Source organism: Desmodus rotundus, chromosome 8 (assembly GCF_022682495.2).
Source record: "Desmodus rotundus isolate HL8 chromosome 8, HLdesRot8A.1, whole genome shotgun sequence".
NCBI lineage: Eukaryota > Metazoa > Chordata > Mammalia > Chiroptera > Phyllostomidae > Desmodus > Desmodus rotundus.
In genome coordinates, this window is record NC_071394.1 from 78,012,893 (window position 1) to 78,028,935 (window position 16,043).

The 16,043-nt window shown below is 41.5% G+C and overlaps 1 protein-coding gene across 22 annotated transcripts in view; it reads left to right on the plus strand.

Annotated features, from left to right (window-relative positions):
• Nucleotides 1-16,043, plus strand: part of MAGI1 (membrane associated guanylate kinase, WW and PDZ domain containing 1) — a 617,360-nt gene that overhangs the window by 489,952 nt on the left and 111,365 nt on the right. For all 22 annotated transcript variants that reach the window (XM_045192233.3, XM_045192235.3, XM_045192237.3 and 19 more), the window contains one exon: nt 4,074-4,193. In XM_045192233.3, the coding sequence (XP_045048168.2) occupies nt 4,074-4,193 (120 nt within the window). The remainder of the gene's footprint in view (nt 1-4,073; nt 4,194-16,043) is intronic.

A 16,043-nucleotide genomic window follows, 5' to 3' on the forward strand; every position in this document is an offset into this window, starting at 1 on the left:
TCTTCTGCCAGGAAATAACCCTTCTGGCTTTGTTAGAAGCATGGTTTGTAATAATTGTACCCACCCCAGATGGCTTCTGAAAACCCTTTGAAATGCCATCTGCCAGGCGTGTGTCCAGCAGACAGCCTGTCATTCTGCTGTAAGAAAGGAGGCAGAGTCTCCTTCCTCCCTCACATCACTGAATGGAGCCCGGTCAGGTTGGCCCAGACCCAGGGCGCGTTGCTCAGAGGGTGACTGGGAGTAAACCTCCTGCAAGCCTGCGGAGTGGGAAGGTTTTGTCCGGTAATAAACCCTGAAGGTTTTGTGGGTCGAGACGTGCCCACCCCCTCCCCCCACCAAAGGCCATCTAAGTATATTCGTTTACAAGGGAAAATGGTATCTGCTAGTTTCATTTTTCTTCTAAAATGTAGCATTTTTGAAGTGTTTCCTTATCTTGAATCCTTTCAGGAAATTAAGACTCAGGGGTGATTGTCTGGTTTGGTAAGACTTAAAAAACCCAACAAATCTTTTGTTTGGTTTTGTTCATGCTTATTACTAGGTGGGAGTCGGGGGTGGGGGTGGGGGTTAAGTTAATGGCAACATAAAGAACCTATTTAGGACAGATCCTTTCACAGCAAGTTTCAGAGAGATTCTGTTCTTGCACCGCGCTGGAATTCCCAACGTAGTGTTTCCCAAGTAGCTGGCTGACCAGCTTTTCCACTTGATTCCAGAACATCACACTCCCATGCTTTGCTCCTGCCTTGCTGGCTGCTGCCTCTGAGTCTCCATTGAGGATCTCCCTTCTTCGCCCAGTTTCTACATATCACAAGGTTTTAGTGTTCAACCCAAACTTTTTGGCTTCCTTGTTTCTACGCTCTCTGTCCCTCAATTGGCTGTTTTTTTTCTCTTGTCTTTAAGTACCATTGGTTTATGTCCCAACCTTCAGTCTGGTCTTCAGATTTATGTAATCAACTGTCTATAGCTCTCTACACCTCAGTAAGCATCTCAAACTTTACCTAAGAGTTCACTTAATTCTTTTTCCCTAAAAATCATTTCTCCCATTTTCTTAATCTCTAAAAATGGCAGTACCCATTTGTCCAGACCAAAATTTAGATGTTAGTCTTTATTCTTCCGTTTTTCTTACATACTATATCCACTCCGTCAGCAAGTTCTGTCAACGATATAGACCTACCATGGCCTGATGAGTTGATGTACTTTTAACACGTCTATGCTGTGGACTACATTACCGCTGTTTAAGATACTCAGTAATTTGTGATAGAAATCTGAGGGCTTCGTGCCACCTTCTTTCTACTGTTCCTGTCCTTGCCCTGATTTCTGTCCTGGACACTGTAACGGCAGCTGAATGGCCTACTTGCTTCTGTTCTTGGCTACATGCCCCTGCCACTCTGCCCATAGACAGTTCTCTGTAAAGCCAGGTGATCTTTTAAAAATGAATCATGGCATCACCTTGCTCAAAACCCTCTAGTGCAGGGGTGTCCAGTCTGCAGCCCACGGGCCATGTGCAGCTCAGGATGGCTGTGAATGCAGCCCAACACAAAATCATAAGTTTACTTAAAACATTATGAGATTTTTTTGTGCATATGGTTATGTGTCGCAATGTATTTAATGTGTGGCCCTAGACAACTCTTCTTCCAGTGTGGCACAGAGACACCAAAAGGTTGGACACCCTGCTAGTGGCTTCCCTTCACACTTGGAATAAAATAGAAAGTGTTTTCTGTGGCTACACAACCTGGACCCTGGCTTTTCTTTCTAACTAACCTCTTTTCCATTGCTGGGCTGCAGTTTCTCTGGGCCTGAACCCCTTCCTGGGATGGTCTCCCCATCACCTTTGCAGGGCTTTCAATTTTGATGGCACCTGCCTAGCCAGGCTTTTCCTAATCACCTCTCTAAAATCACTTCTCTACTCTCCTCCACCTTCTTTCCTTCTTCCAAGACATTTTTAAGCCCTTTAATCTATGTTGCTCGGAAATACTTTCTAATACTTTAACCTATGTTTCCTACAAAAGAATGATTTCTACTTGGAATTAAACTCTGTGTCTATTTACATACCCATCTACTTTCTGTCTTTCATAGTAAAATATAAATTCCACTAGGGTAGGGGCTTTGTGTTGTTTCATGAGTGTTTCTCAGTGCCAAAATTAGTGCCTGGCATCTATTGGAACCTCAGAAAAAAATTATTAAATAAATGGAAAATAAGGATCTATGTAATGATGAATATATAAATCATTTGAACTCCAAGATTCTACTAACTGGTTTAATTCTAACAATAACAAATGATGTTATTGTTTATAAACTATAATATGTGCTAATGATTATTGAGCTAAGTCCTCTAAAAGGATTATTCCATGCAATACACACAAAAATCCTGTGGCGGAGGTCCCATTATGATCCCTATGCTGCAGGTGAGGAAACTGAGAAATAATAGAAGCTAAGGAACTTACCCAAGATCACAAGTTGGGGAGCCAGACCATGAACCCCTTGCTCACACTCCAGACCCCTGCTAGTCTACCCCACATGATACTCCTAATGTTTCTGGAGTTCCTACTATGTGCCTGACGCTGGAAGTTGAAAAGTTGTGAGCTACCTTAAGGGACTTCTTTGTCATCGCATGCCAAGGAAGCCAGAAATGGGAACAAACCAGGAAACAGTACAAGAGTGGACTTCTGAGTACTGCACAAGCAGGCTGTGTTACCAGACAGCCCCAGCATGCTAAGCATGATAAGCAAACATTTGTAATATAACCATTCTATGGAAAATTTGCCACTATTGAAAACACTCAGATTTTAGATAATATGTACTTATCTTGAGTAAAATACACAAACTGTGTTGAGTTTTTTTTTGACTTAAGAAAATTATGGATATCCACTGTAGGTGTGTGGGTATGATCAGTCATATAGGTAAGTGAGTAGGGACTGCACTGTGCTAGGAACATTAGGGCCACTAGGTATATACAGTTGGTTGTTTAATTGCTTTAAAATTCCCTGGAATAGGGGGAAATCCCTGTCTTCTGTATAGGAAAATATTGACCTTAAAGCTGCATAGGTGATGGTGCCTTTCAAAAGGAACTATGTCAATTATATCCCCTAACTTGAACATGGAAGCAGAAATCTTGTGTTTTGCTGTTCTGTGGGGTAGTTTTTTGTTTTTTGTTTTTTTGCAGGGGGGAGGGTTGGTCTTTCCTAATATTTAACATAGATTCCTACTATGCTATACATAATTGCCTCTTGGTTTATTTTCTTGGTTTATGTGTAAACCACATAACTCCACATTGCTTCCACACTTTCAGTCAAGATTGAACTAAAATGATAGGTCAATGCCTAGCACCTGAATTGGGTCACTTATATTCTGTAGAAGCTCTATATTTATTATTTCATAAGAGGAATTGTTCTATTTATTAGTCATTGCCAGAATAGCCAGCTTAATTCAAGGGGAGAATTATCTAGCAAAATGCAGTATCCTTTCTCTCCAGTCAAAACTATGGGTGGCCTCTTTTTACCCAACATATTAATTACATGGAGAGCGCAGCATTATTTAGTCCCCGGGAGATACCAACCACAGCTCTTGGGCAATCACATTTCCCTAGTGATGTGTTTGTGCAGTGGGTGTCATTTTCATCAAAGGGCTTATTACATTGGAGCTTGCCGGATGTACTGAGGAACACAAGAATCTCGAGGACTGTGATAAAAATATAAACCCCTTAGGCTTTGAGCTTAAGGTGGATAACTTTTTAGTATTTACTAGAGTCCTCAAAGCTGCTGCTGATGAATGTTGTATAAAATCCAGTTCACCTTCTTCATGCAGTACATTTTTAAAAGAATAAAACTCTCCTTGGGTTACCACACTGTGCTTGGTTTTCTCTTGCTCCTATTTGAGAGTCCCAGGCACTGGCCAGGTGGAGGTGAGGATGTCATTCTGTTAGACATTGTCTTCACCAGGCCCCTGTCTGGGCAGATCAGCCTAAGAGTCTTCCGTACTCCAGCTTACCCAACAGGTTGTTTTAATTACACCTGGATGTGGAGCTTCCTGTTTTATGTGACTGATGGTTTCTTATGTCTTTGTCCTGTCTGCTGTAGGCACGACCCGGTCTCGGAGGGAAGGAGAAGTGCCTGGCGTGGACTACAACTTTCTGACTGTGAAGGAGTTCCTGGACCTTGAGCAGAGTGGGACTCTTCTGGAAGTCGGCACCTATGAAGGTGAGCTTCTGTGTGTGGCAGTGACAAGGACATCTCTCTCCTGGCACTTCAGCAGATCCAGGGCTATCTAGGCAGTAGTGCTTTGTGGACTAGTGAGGACTAAACAACTAACATTGCAGTTCACCTTAATGTGAATAATAAAATACATGGAATAAAGCTTTGTTTAGCTCTTTAAAAGCAGTTTGGGGTTTTTTTCTTCTGTTTCTGATTTTTTATTTTAAATATATGTGTTTTGTTTTTTAATATGAGCATGTATGGTATTAGAAGGAAGATGAACAAGAATCATGATCAGTAGCAAAATGTGACCTTATTGGTACTGTTGTTTTAACCTTGAAGGAATGAAATGTCATTTTACCACTAATTGATTTTTAATGGATTTGTCGAGTAGATAATATATCTGCATGGTTCATAAAGCAAAATATTTCAAAAATATTCAATAACTAATCTCTTTCCTATACCTGTTTTCCACTTGCCTAATTTCCAGTTCTTTTTCCTCCCAACATTATAACCAATGTTAGTAGTTTGTGATTACTGTTCTGAAATTTCTTTATGTAAATACAGATGTGTGTGTACATACATGTGTGTGTTTTATGTGTGTGTTCATATTTCTTTCCTATTTTACCTAACAGGTAGTATATAATACATACATGGCATGTTTGTATGCATACATGTTTGTATGTATAATACATACAAACGGCAAGGTTTGGTACCTTGCTGTTTTATTCAATAGTATGTCTTAATAGGTCTTTGCAATTCAGTAACACAGCACTTCTTGTTTTCTTGTTCAGTGGCTATATCATCTTTTTGTATGGGCATATCATCATTTATTTAACTGGTTCCTGTTGGATAAATATTTTTAATATTCTAAAACACTATTGCATTGAATGACATGGACATGAATCATTTCACGCAAGTGAAAATATATCTATAGGATAAGATACCACAAATGAGATTGCAAGGTCAAAGCCAAATGTCGGGAAAAAATTAAACTTACATTTTATGAAACAGTATTATAGCTTGATTGCTCTATTGGGTGTTATTATTTGAGACAGGAGGATATAATATGATACTATTACCTAGGTCAAATTATTAACTTAGTCAAATTATTATCATATCTCTTTATGAATGCTGAACATTTGGATTTATTGGATATTACAGGGGCATTTTCAAGATTGAATTTAAAAACAGAGGTAAATACAAAGTTGACTATTACTTTATTAGGGACATGACCTTGATGTGAGAACAGCCCCTGTTCTAGGCAGTGGCTAACGGTTAAGTGATGATGAATCTTAGGTGTGCTGATTTCCAAATTGTGAATATATAATGGACATTGTTTAGATATTAATCAAATTTCTGATTGTGAACTCAGGAATATTTCCTTTGAGCACTGGTTATTATCAGTTGTCTTAGTATCCTGTTGGTTGAGGGACTAGGAGGGGATCTCAGAATGCCCAAAGCAAGATGCTCATTAAGGACTAGGAGTGAGGTGAGGGGAGGGAGGGATACTAGGAACATCTTCTACATGTTGTCTTATAGATGTGAATCTAGTTAAAAATCCAAGTGGCTGAGGACAAAGCAAATGTGAATGCTCTGTGGTTAGCAGAAAATGAATAGTCCTTTTCTGAAATCAATTACTATGCCCACCTGGGGAGCTTGAGTCCCTTAGTATAAAAAGCATCCGTTTGCATTTGGGGAAGGGTTAAGATTAAGAGTGGTTGTGCAAAGCCAAAGAGTATTGGGCTGAAAAGGCAAAGAATGTGACCTGGACAATAGCTGGTCTGGGAAAAAAGAAAAATGAACTCCTTTGAGCTGTTTATGTTGCAGGTGACACAGAGGTGGAATCATTTTCTTCTCCTGTTTAATTTTACTGTTCTGACAGAGGTAGTTATTATCACCAGTTTTTAGATGGGGATGCTGAGGCCAAGTAGCACTTAGTAATTTTCTCAAGCTTGTACTTTTTCAAGGCTGTACAGCTAGTTCTAGAATATTAGAGCCAGGAACCAAACCCAGCTCAGTTTGACCTTTACATCCCATACTCTTTTCTGAAAATCTCGAAAAAGGAATATCCTAGATGTAACTAAAAAGTTGGAAAAACAATGCATTAGTAGCTTGACTTAACTTCCTGGTATGTGGCAACACAGAGATGTTTTTCAAAAAATGTCTGATCATCTCATATGAAACAGGTTTTCATTGAATGTTGCTCAGCTATTTTGGGCTTGAAATTTTCTTATGCCCAAGATTAATCCATTCCATTTTAAGGCATTTGACTGCACTGTATTTCATTCTTTGACCTTTTAGCTGTATAATTTACCTACCATATGAAATGGCTCATCATTTTTTGGGACCAACTGGAGTCTCTGATGTTGACTCTTATAAGCTGAAAGCAAAGTGGAATTTTTATTAAATGCCAGGTGCTGTGACAAGAATAGGCCTGACTAGAGTTTTGAGAGCTTCCTCTGCCTTCGTGTGCCCTGGATCACCCCTCCGTGGTGGCTCCTGTCTGCTGGACTGTAAAGGGGCGCAGACTGGTTCTGCCTGGGTTTGAATCTTGGCCGCTCTGCTGTTGAGCTGTGTGCCTCCCACAAGTTGGTTAATGCACCATGTCTCCATTTCTCTTTGGAAAAACGAGGATAATCATCATGCCTCATCATAGGTAGGATGAAATGATGCAATAATTGGAAGGGCTGAGCCCAGTGTCTGACACATGCAAGCTTTCAGTCAGCATTAGCTCTTGTACTGTTTATTTCCACACACGACTGGTACTAAATTGCCACCTGAGGGCATTCCCTTCCCCTTCTACTGGTCAGTAAGCCAATAGATTTGCCAGGAAAATAGCTTTATGTGCTTTCCAGGGACTCACCATCTTTTTTCCCTGCTCAATTTTTTTTCCCTCAGCTTATCCTTGCTCCAGAGAGGAAAACTACGCTGCAACAACACAAAATACTCTTTAAAGTAAGACACTTGAAACATTTTTAAGAGTAATAAATGTACATGATGGAATACTTCCTATGGTGAGGAACTTAAAAATATTTAAGTCCTGTTGCTTCCCCTCCTACCTGTAGGTCACCACTGTGGATCTGGTGCAGAGATTCAGAGAACTTACACATAAATGACATATACACGTGTGTTCTTGTATATTTCACTCTGTGCTTGCCCTTCACACCTACATTTCTGGAAGATCTCTCCACATTACCCCATACAGTTCCACTTCATCCTTTATAAATGAGGCGCAGTATCCCAGTGTATGAATATATGTAATTTATTTAACTAGTCGCCCTGTAGTAGCTGGACACTTAGGTATTTTTGTAAATAATGCTATAGTGAGCATTCCTGTAAAATATTTCACTACACTTTTGAATATGTCTATAGATTAAATTTCTGGCAGTGTATTTTCAAGGCAAGCCCTTTTAAAGAAGTACAGTTTGTTTCAACAGGTATATATTGAGCATTTACTTTGGGTCATTGTCCTGAGCCACAGAGTGTGGCGTCCGGGGCAGAAGACCAAAGCAGCTCTGCCTTTGAAGGTGCTTAGGCTTTTTAGTTATTTATTTTTGCCAACACTTGTCCATTGTACGCTACGTGCTGGGTGCTGTTCAAAGGGTGTTACATTCACCAACTGACTCAATGGTCCAACAATCCTATGAGGTAGTTACAATTTATCCCCATTTTACAGAAGAAAAATATGAGGCACAGAGATGCCAGTTATATTTTTTAAAATAATTTTTAATATTTCAGTTATGGTTGACATACTTATCATTTTGAGTATTTCATGCCAATCCCTTCTGGCCTGCAAAGTTTCTGTTAAGAACTCAGCTGGAAGTCTGATGGTAGCTCCCTTGTAGGTACCTAACTGCTTTTCTCTTGCTGCTTTTAAATTCTCTCTGTCTTTAAATTTGACATTTTAGCTATAATGTGTCTTGGTGTGGGCCTCTTTAGGTTCATCTTGTTTAGGACTCTCTACGCTCCCTGGACTTATTTGTCTATTTCTTTTGCCAGGTTTTCCATCATTATGTCTTCAAATAGGTTTTCAATTTCTTGCTCTCTCCCTTCTCCTTCTGGTACCCAATGTTGAGAATGTTGATATGCTTGATATTGTGCCAGGAGCCCCTTAAACTATTCTCATTTTTTGTTTTTTGCTTGTTTGTTGCTGTCCTGATTGGGTGTTTTCTGCTCCCTTATCTTCCAAATCACTGGTTCAGTGCTCTACTACATGCACGTAATCTGTTGTACTATTCATTTCTGAATGGTTCTTTTTTATGTTTTCTATCTCCATTTTTATGTTTCCTGTCTCTTTATTGAAGTTTTCATTAACTTCCTCTTTTCTTACCCTAAGTTCATTGAGACTCCTTATAACCAGTGTTAGGAACTCTGCATCTGGTAGATTACTTCTCTCCACTTTGTTTAGTTCTTTTTTTTTAAGATTTTATTTATTTATTTTTAGACAGAGGGGAAGGGAGGGGGAGAGAGAGAGAAACATCAATGTGTGGTTGCCTCTCGCATGCTCCCTACTGGGGATCTGGCCTGCAACCCAGGCATGTGCCCTGATTGGGAATCTAACCAGTGACCCTTTGGTTTGCAGGCCGGCATTCAGTCCATGAGCCACACCAGCCAGGGCCATTTTGTTTAGCTCTTTTTCTGTGTATTCTTTCATTTGTGACATGTTTCTTTGTCTCCTCATTTAGGCTGCCTTTCTTTGTTTGTTTCTATATATTAGGAATAGCTGCTATGCCTTCCGGTCTTGGTAGAGTGGCCTGTGGGGCCCAGTAGCACAGTCTCCCTGATCTCCTGAGCCTGGTGATCTGGGAGTGTTGCTTGTGTGGGTTGTATGTGGCCTCCTGTTGTAGATGAGCCATGATTGCTATTGGCACATCAATGGGAGGGATTATCTCTCAACCTGAGTGCTGGTGAGGACTGGCCACGACTACAGTAGGGCTATTGTTCAGGATTTGCCTTAGCGAGGCTCTGGTGCCTGCCGAGTCTGCTCTTTAGGTGTGTGGTTTGTGGAGGTGGTTGGGTGGTGCTCTGGTGTTGTCTGAAGTGGAACAATGAGTGTGTTGTTTCTGGGACCTCTTTGGAGGGTCTCTGGTGCAGGCCAAGTTCAGTCACTGCCTGTGCCCTGCCCCAGGCTACTTGGTATGAGCTACAAAGTGATATGCAAATGGTTGTCCCTTGTGCTAGGCTTGGAGCTAAGAAGCTAAGAAGCTAAGCTGCAAACTGAGGCCAGCTACCACTAGTGCCAGGCCTGGGGCTCCTTAGCAAGAGGGTTGGGACAGGCCAAGGTCAGATGCTGCTTGTCTGTGGTTTGTGGACCTTTGAGAGATTTGGGGAAGACCTGCATCATGAGCCAAAATAGGCCATTTATATGAAAAAGCCACTGGAAGCAACTTGGGTGGGCCCACAAGTTGGGTGGGGCTGGGTGTCATGGAATCACCAAGGCAGGGTGAATGGTATTAGCCAGGTTCACGGAGACTCATAGATTTGGTGCCTACCTATCTGCTCTGTAGGGGGAGAGTTCAACAGAGGAACAATGGCCTCTGCCAGCATTCTGTCTGGGAGAAAGCTGCCGCTTCAACCCTCGCCCTGATGCTAGACAATTCCATTTCTCTCCGTATGTTTCATGCACCTTTCTAGCTACTGCCCCAGTGTTAGAGCTCAGAGCAAGTGAGTCCACCAACGAGTCAGTCTGTGTGCAGGCTCTTTAAGAGGAATGCATGGGCCTCCAGCATCTTCTGCTTCAGCCACAATTTCCCCTGGATTTCATTGCCAAAAGTTATGGGGAATTCTGTTCCAGGCACTTGAACTCTGGGCTGGGGAGCTTAGTGTGGGGCAGGGACCTCTGCAGCCAAGCTATCCCTCCTGATTTTTAACACTGTACATGGGTCTAGGACTAGACCATTCTGCATTTCTGCCCCTCCTCCCAGTCTAATCATGACTTCTGTGTATCCTTAGTTATAGGATGTCTGTTTCGGTAGACTTCAGGTGGTTCTCAGTGATGGAAGTTCTGTAGCTTAGTTGTAATTTTGAAGTGGTTGTGGGAGGAGGTGAATACCATGTTTGTGTACTCTGCCATCTGGACCAGAGGTCTCAGTTATCTTTTTTTAAGTTCACGTGGTAAGCTCCAGATAAAGCTGGAATCCAAACCAAAGCAGTCTGGCTCCAGGGTCCATACTCTTCAGCCCCTCCATCTCGTGAGGCAATGAAATTTAATCAAATTTCAAGACAAGTGATGATTGCTCTGAGAAGGGAACAACAGGGTGCTCCAGAAGCAGCTAAAAAGATTATCTCATCTAATCCCTAATCAGAGTAGGGTCCCTTAGAAAGTGACATTTGAATTGAAGCTTGTCAGAAGATTTCATGAGTTTAAGTGACAGGCTTATCACTATGTTTCAGTTCAAAGTCAGCGCTGGCCATCACACCTGAATCTAGAGAAAGCAAGATGATGAACCAAGACAAGTTTAGAACTTTCTTAAGTGATAAAAATGAGTGCTCAGTATTCTTACATGTCCAACATGGTAACCACTAGTCACATGTGGCTACTGCAACTGAGAAACTTCATTTCAGATTTAATTTAACAAGTTTCACATGTGCCTGGTGGCTGCCATATTTACAGTGCAATTTTAGAATAAAAGCTTCTGCAAGGAAGTGTAAGGACTTCTTTAGAAAGATTTTTCCCTTCTCACCCAGCTGACTTCAGAGAGCTGAGTACATCTCTAAGTGTTAAGCTCCTTTAAAAAAGGTATAAGATTAAATTCTCCCTAAAATAATGTCACTACAGAGGAATGATGATCTTCCTTTGGGAATACATTCAGCGACACGCGATATGGCAGACAAATATAGTGAACCAATGAAACCTCAGGGCCTGATAACCTTTTTTCAGGCCTAATATTTCTTTGGGATTTGGAATTGCAAGGTTGTAGATTTTAAAGCTAGAAATGTGGTAGAGTTTATTCTTCAGGTGGTAAAACTAAGATCCAGAGAGACTGGTCAAGACACTAAAGGGAGTTGGGGCACAAAGCCTGGCCAAACGCTTGTCACCTAGGTCATGTCCCAGGCAGGACTAGAATGCCAACATTTCCCATGTCTGCTGCCTGAATATTGACATTTGTTTTATAGACTCTGTTACAAATTGTTCATTCATTAAAGATGAAATACTGTGCAAAACCAGACAAGGTCATTATCCTTCTGGGTCTTAAAGTCTAATGCATGAGGTACATTACTTAAATAATCACAGAAATAAATACACTATAGTAAATGTTAAGAACTATAAAGGAGACTGTGGGATGGGGAGATTTGATCTCTGTGGATTTGGGAAAAGCTTCCCCTGTAGAAGTAATAACTGAGGTGAGCTCTAATGATTGAGCCGGAGTCGAGTTGCTAGGTTTAGCAAATAAATATATAAAAGACCCAATCTGGCATTTTGTTTGGCAACCTTAGTTGGAGTTAGCTTTGGACCACATTGGTTGTGGTGGTGGTAATCAGTCAATTAATATAGGAATACTTAAGTGATTGAAAAGCTGGGCTGGGTAAAGTAGTATCATAATAAGGGTGGAAGGAAGCAGGTGATGATAACCCTCCGAGGATGACTAGGATGACTCCTAGTTTCTTCCGTGCATAATTGGACAGATGCTGTTACCATTTGCTGAAATGTGAAACACTGGAGAAAGCCAGGTGTGGGGCAGGGGCTCCTTGATGAAACTGTCCAGCCCTACCAGCTATAATGCCAACAGTCATGTAGACCCCAACAGAGTTGAGGCTGTTTTTGGTTATGTAAAGTGCCTAACTCACCCCTCACAAGGCAAAGAGCTTGAAACTGATTTCCAGTTTGCAATTGGAACCAACTTCTCTTTCTGTCACTAGACAGAATCAGTATCAAGACAAGTCAAGGCAAAGAGGACAAGAGTAAATATGTCTTTCCTCTTTGGTCCACCTTCCTAATAGTGGCACTCATGTATTTGACATGGCGCTGGAAATCAGTTATAGCAACTCCCTTTTGCCTCGCTTTCAGTTTTTTGTTTTTTCCTCTTCATATTTTCTCTCAGCAAGACAGGTTGCTGCCTCAGCCACCCTGTGGGACTTCTCCAGGAGAACGTTTACAAGGGACAGACTCTTCCGTGAGGGAGGTTCCATGCATGCCAGTTTTTACAAATGCCTCTGGGCAGAAGAAGCTGATTATGCACTCTGAGCACTGCAGAGATTTTCCCTGGGCTTGGAAGTGTAGTGCCAGTGTGACATTTCAAATTGAAATTAAGGGTTGCATATTTCTGCATGCTAATTAGAAGGGGGATGTCAGCATTCAATAATGTTATTGTTTTGCTTCCTAGAAGGTCTGCATAAAAGCAGCTGCATGGACATACTTATGGGGGACTCAGAGATAAAGAAGGGGTGAAGAGAGTTCTTGTTTGTCATTAAGGAAAGTGAGACTGGCTGGAGTCCTGCTCTTTGGCAGGCCTTGGAAGCCTCTGTTATAATAAGCGCTGTTGGCAAACTCCACCATAGAATGGCCTCTGTTGATAATGAAAGTAACCAGAGGGAATCTGTGTTGCTATTGGCTGTTCCTCTGCATAAGAAGAGGAGGAGGCCTGGGGCTAGGGACATTTCACTTGCTTCTCTATTCTGAGAGCCCAGAAGATTTCTACAGTTGAGAGCATGTATGTTGAAGACACAGGAACCTGTGTGTACATACCAGTCATCACACATTGTGTGAATTTCAGTTTCTTTATATGAAAATGGAAATACTAATGACATTTTTCTGTAGGGTTGTTAATGAAGATTAGAGTAAGTGAATATAAGGCTAGTGGCATTTAGTAGGTACATAATAAATGTAACTTTGGTTAATACTCTCTGAATATGTGTTTTGATAACAACACCCTCTTCTATAGTGTAAAGCTTTCATCTGCCTCCAGCATCTGGTACAATTTAAGACTCTGCGGTTTACTACCTGCTAACCTTGTCCCAAGCGCATTGCTGAGTACTATATATATATCACCTAACTTAGTCTTCTCAAAAACCCTGTTAGATGGGTGCTATTCCTGTCTTTATTTTATACCATGGGAACTGAGGCTGGGAAGAAGGAGGTCCCTTACCTGCTCAGGATAACAAAACTATTAACTTACATTACCCTCTTTGGTCTTGTATTTAAAGCCAAATGACTCTGGCAAGAACAAACATCTAATTGTAGGATGTTGGCTTATCGACCTTCTGTGCATATAATTCATAGTTCTGTGGGGCAGAGCAGGTAGGAAAAGGAAGAGTGAAAAGAAAGTGATGAGGATTTTATGAATGATGCCATCAAGTGTTGAGCTAGCAAGGGGTGATGGGAAGTGATGTGGATCTGAGGTGATTCACATATAATTTGACTGAAAAGAAACTGCCCTGAGTCATGCTATTAAAAACCAGATCCACAGCATAGCAACTCATGGCTGCAATATGGGTGCTGCTCCGTATGTTCAGTTGCTCATGCTACAAAGAACTCCTGAGTGACCTGGCACCGTGTTAGGTATGGAACGCGTGGTGCATAAGAGCAGATGTAGTCCCTACCCTCAAGGACTTCATAGTCCACAGGTAAGGACAGGTATTGATTAATTTAAATTAAACAGTTTGATAAATACAGCAAAGGGAGTTGGGAAGAAGAGGCACATAGTTCCCTGAGGACACATAAGAACCTCTAAGAGCAGCTCTGATCCAGTGTGTGGGGTCAGATAGAATCCCTGAGGGTGAGTTTGTGACAGTGGGAAAAGAAGCAGAGGGAAGGGTGTTAACCAGAGAGAGGAGAAGATGCAAGAGCTGTGAGGTGAGGTGGGCACAGCTCGCGTGTGGGCTGAAGGAAAACCAGTGGGATTAGAGCAGAAGGAGCTGTGGACAATGACTATGGAAGGTGCCTGCAGAGCCAGGAAGGGTAGTTATACATGGCCTTGGGCCAAGGTGGATCCAACAGATGTGCTGGATGTCATGTCTTTACATTCTCTGTGTAGACCTGTATACCAAACCCCTGCCCAATAAAACTGTGTTTTACCCTCTTGGGGCTGACATTGTCCCATTGAAAATGTATGCTCTAGATTCCCAGCTATTGGTGATCACTACCATCATATTCTTCTCATTTCTAAAAGCTTTTCCTATAACAAGACAGACAAGTCTCTCTCCCTCCCCCTACCTGGGCCTGCAGACAAAGGGCCTGAGTGGTGTTTACTGTGGACCAGTCAGGTTGAAGCTAAGAAAGGCATTTCTGCTGCTTTGGGTCTCATTGTCCTTCATGCACTGCCCTGTTTGTTTACCTTGCTGTGCAAAGGGTAGTCCATGGATGAGCTGCGTCGGCAGCACCTGAGTACTGGCTATAAACTCTTGATTTCAGGCCCCACCCTGGCATACTGAATCATTTAGTGTGAAACTGTATTGTTTGCACAAAGCTTAAAGAAACTGATGTATACCATGCAGAGCAATTGTGAAGATAGTGTTTTAGTCCCAGTTTTACATTTTATTTCTGGTGCCTAGTGTAGTGTCTGGCACAAAAAGCTTCTCTTAAGGAAATAAATGAGTGAATATTAAATTTTTACATAGTGAGAGGTGGTATAGATTTGATTCATTCTCACTTAAAACTTAGGGTATAGTTCTCCTTAATATTTTATCAAGCTCTAAGAATTGATTTGCAGTCCTCATTAATTTTTAAATGCATATCAGAAAATGTTTTCTTTGGCTAGGTGGTGTCCAAAGTTTCTGCCAGTTAATTAAGACCAGCAGTGGCTTCCCTGTACAATGTGCCCTGCCCTTCCCCTCTGTCTAGCTGCCATCCCTGTTGAGTTTTATTGTAGAGCCAGTTCTGAAAATAGCAAGAGAAACACACACATCCCCACGTGGGAGGGAGCCCAGTCACCTCCAGAAGTGCGTGCTGACTAATGTGGAGACTGGGGGGAGTCCGGCTCATGTCTCCTGGAAACTGTGCAGCCTGCCAAGTGATGAACCAAATTAATTTTTTAGTCATTTATAATTCCTCACATGATTTTTATTTAATACCATTAAGTGATCCATATATTCTTCACAGTAAGTCTCTTGTGCGTACTCTATAAAAATTGTGTTTCTGCCATGGCTAGGCTTGGCCTGATTATTTATGACCGGAGTGCAAACTGTTGGCAAGATCAAGAGTTTAGTGGAAGGGAGGAGATGTGAATTCAAATTCTAGGGCAGGGGGTGTGGGGACTTGACAGGTAGAGTGAGGGAGTGAGTAGGGTGTACTAGGGTGGTTGAGGCAGTGGAGACCTCTGGGTAACTGGCAAATTTGGGGGGGCTGCATAATCTGAAATATTCAGTTTTTGCAATAAATTTAGTCACTAATTCATAATTGTTTATTTTAAAATATGAAGACTCACATCTGCAAAGGAAATCGAACACTCTGCAGTTAGAAACCGCTAAGTAGAAGCCTTTCTGTAAAGGTGGTAGCAGTATGGAAAGTGAGAAATGCTAGAGCGATTTGAATGACACCGCCATCTCCAGCTTGCCACATCTTATAGTTTACAGGACACCTTCAAGAAAGTTATATTATTTGATCTTTATGATAATCCTGTGAGGTTGCTAGGGCTGGTGCTGTGTCAGAGAGAAATGTCCCATTTCTCAGAGGAAGTATTAGATTGAGTATGAAAAACTTGCCCAAGGTTATTTGGTCATTGGTAGATTCTCTTGCTTATTCCTTTATATCAAGGAAAAATACTTGCTTACCAGGTGGTAGGCACTTCAGACACATTGTCTCATTAATCCTCCCAACAACTGTAACAAGCCTCATTTTAAAGATTAGAAACCTACACCATCAACATTAATAAACATTTATCAAGCCTCAGCCTAGTGGCTACAGCATGGACTAAA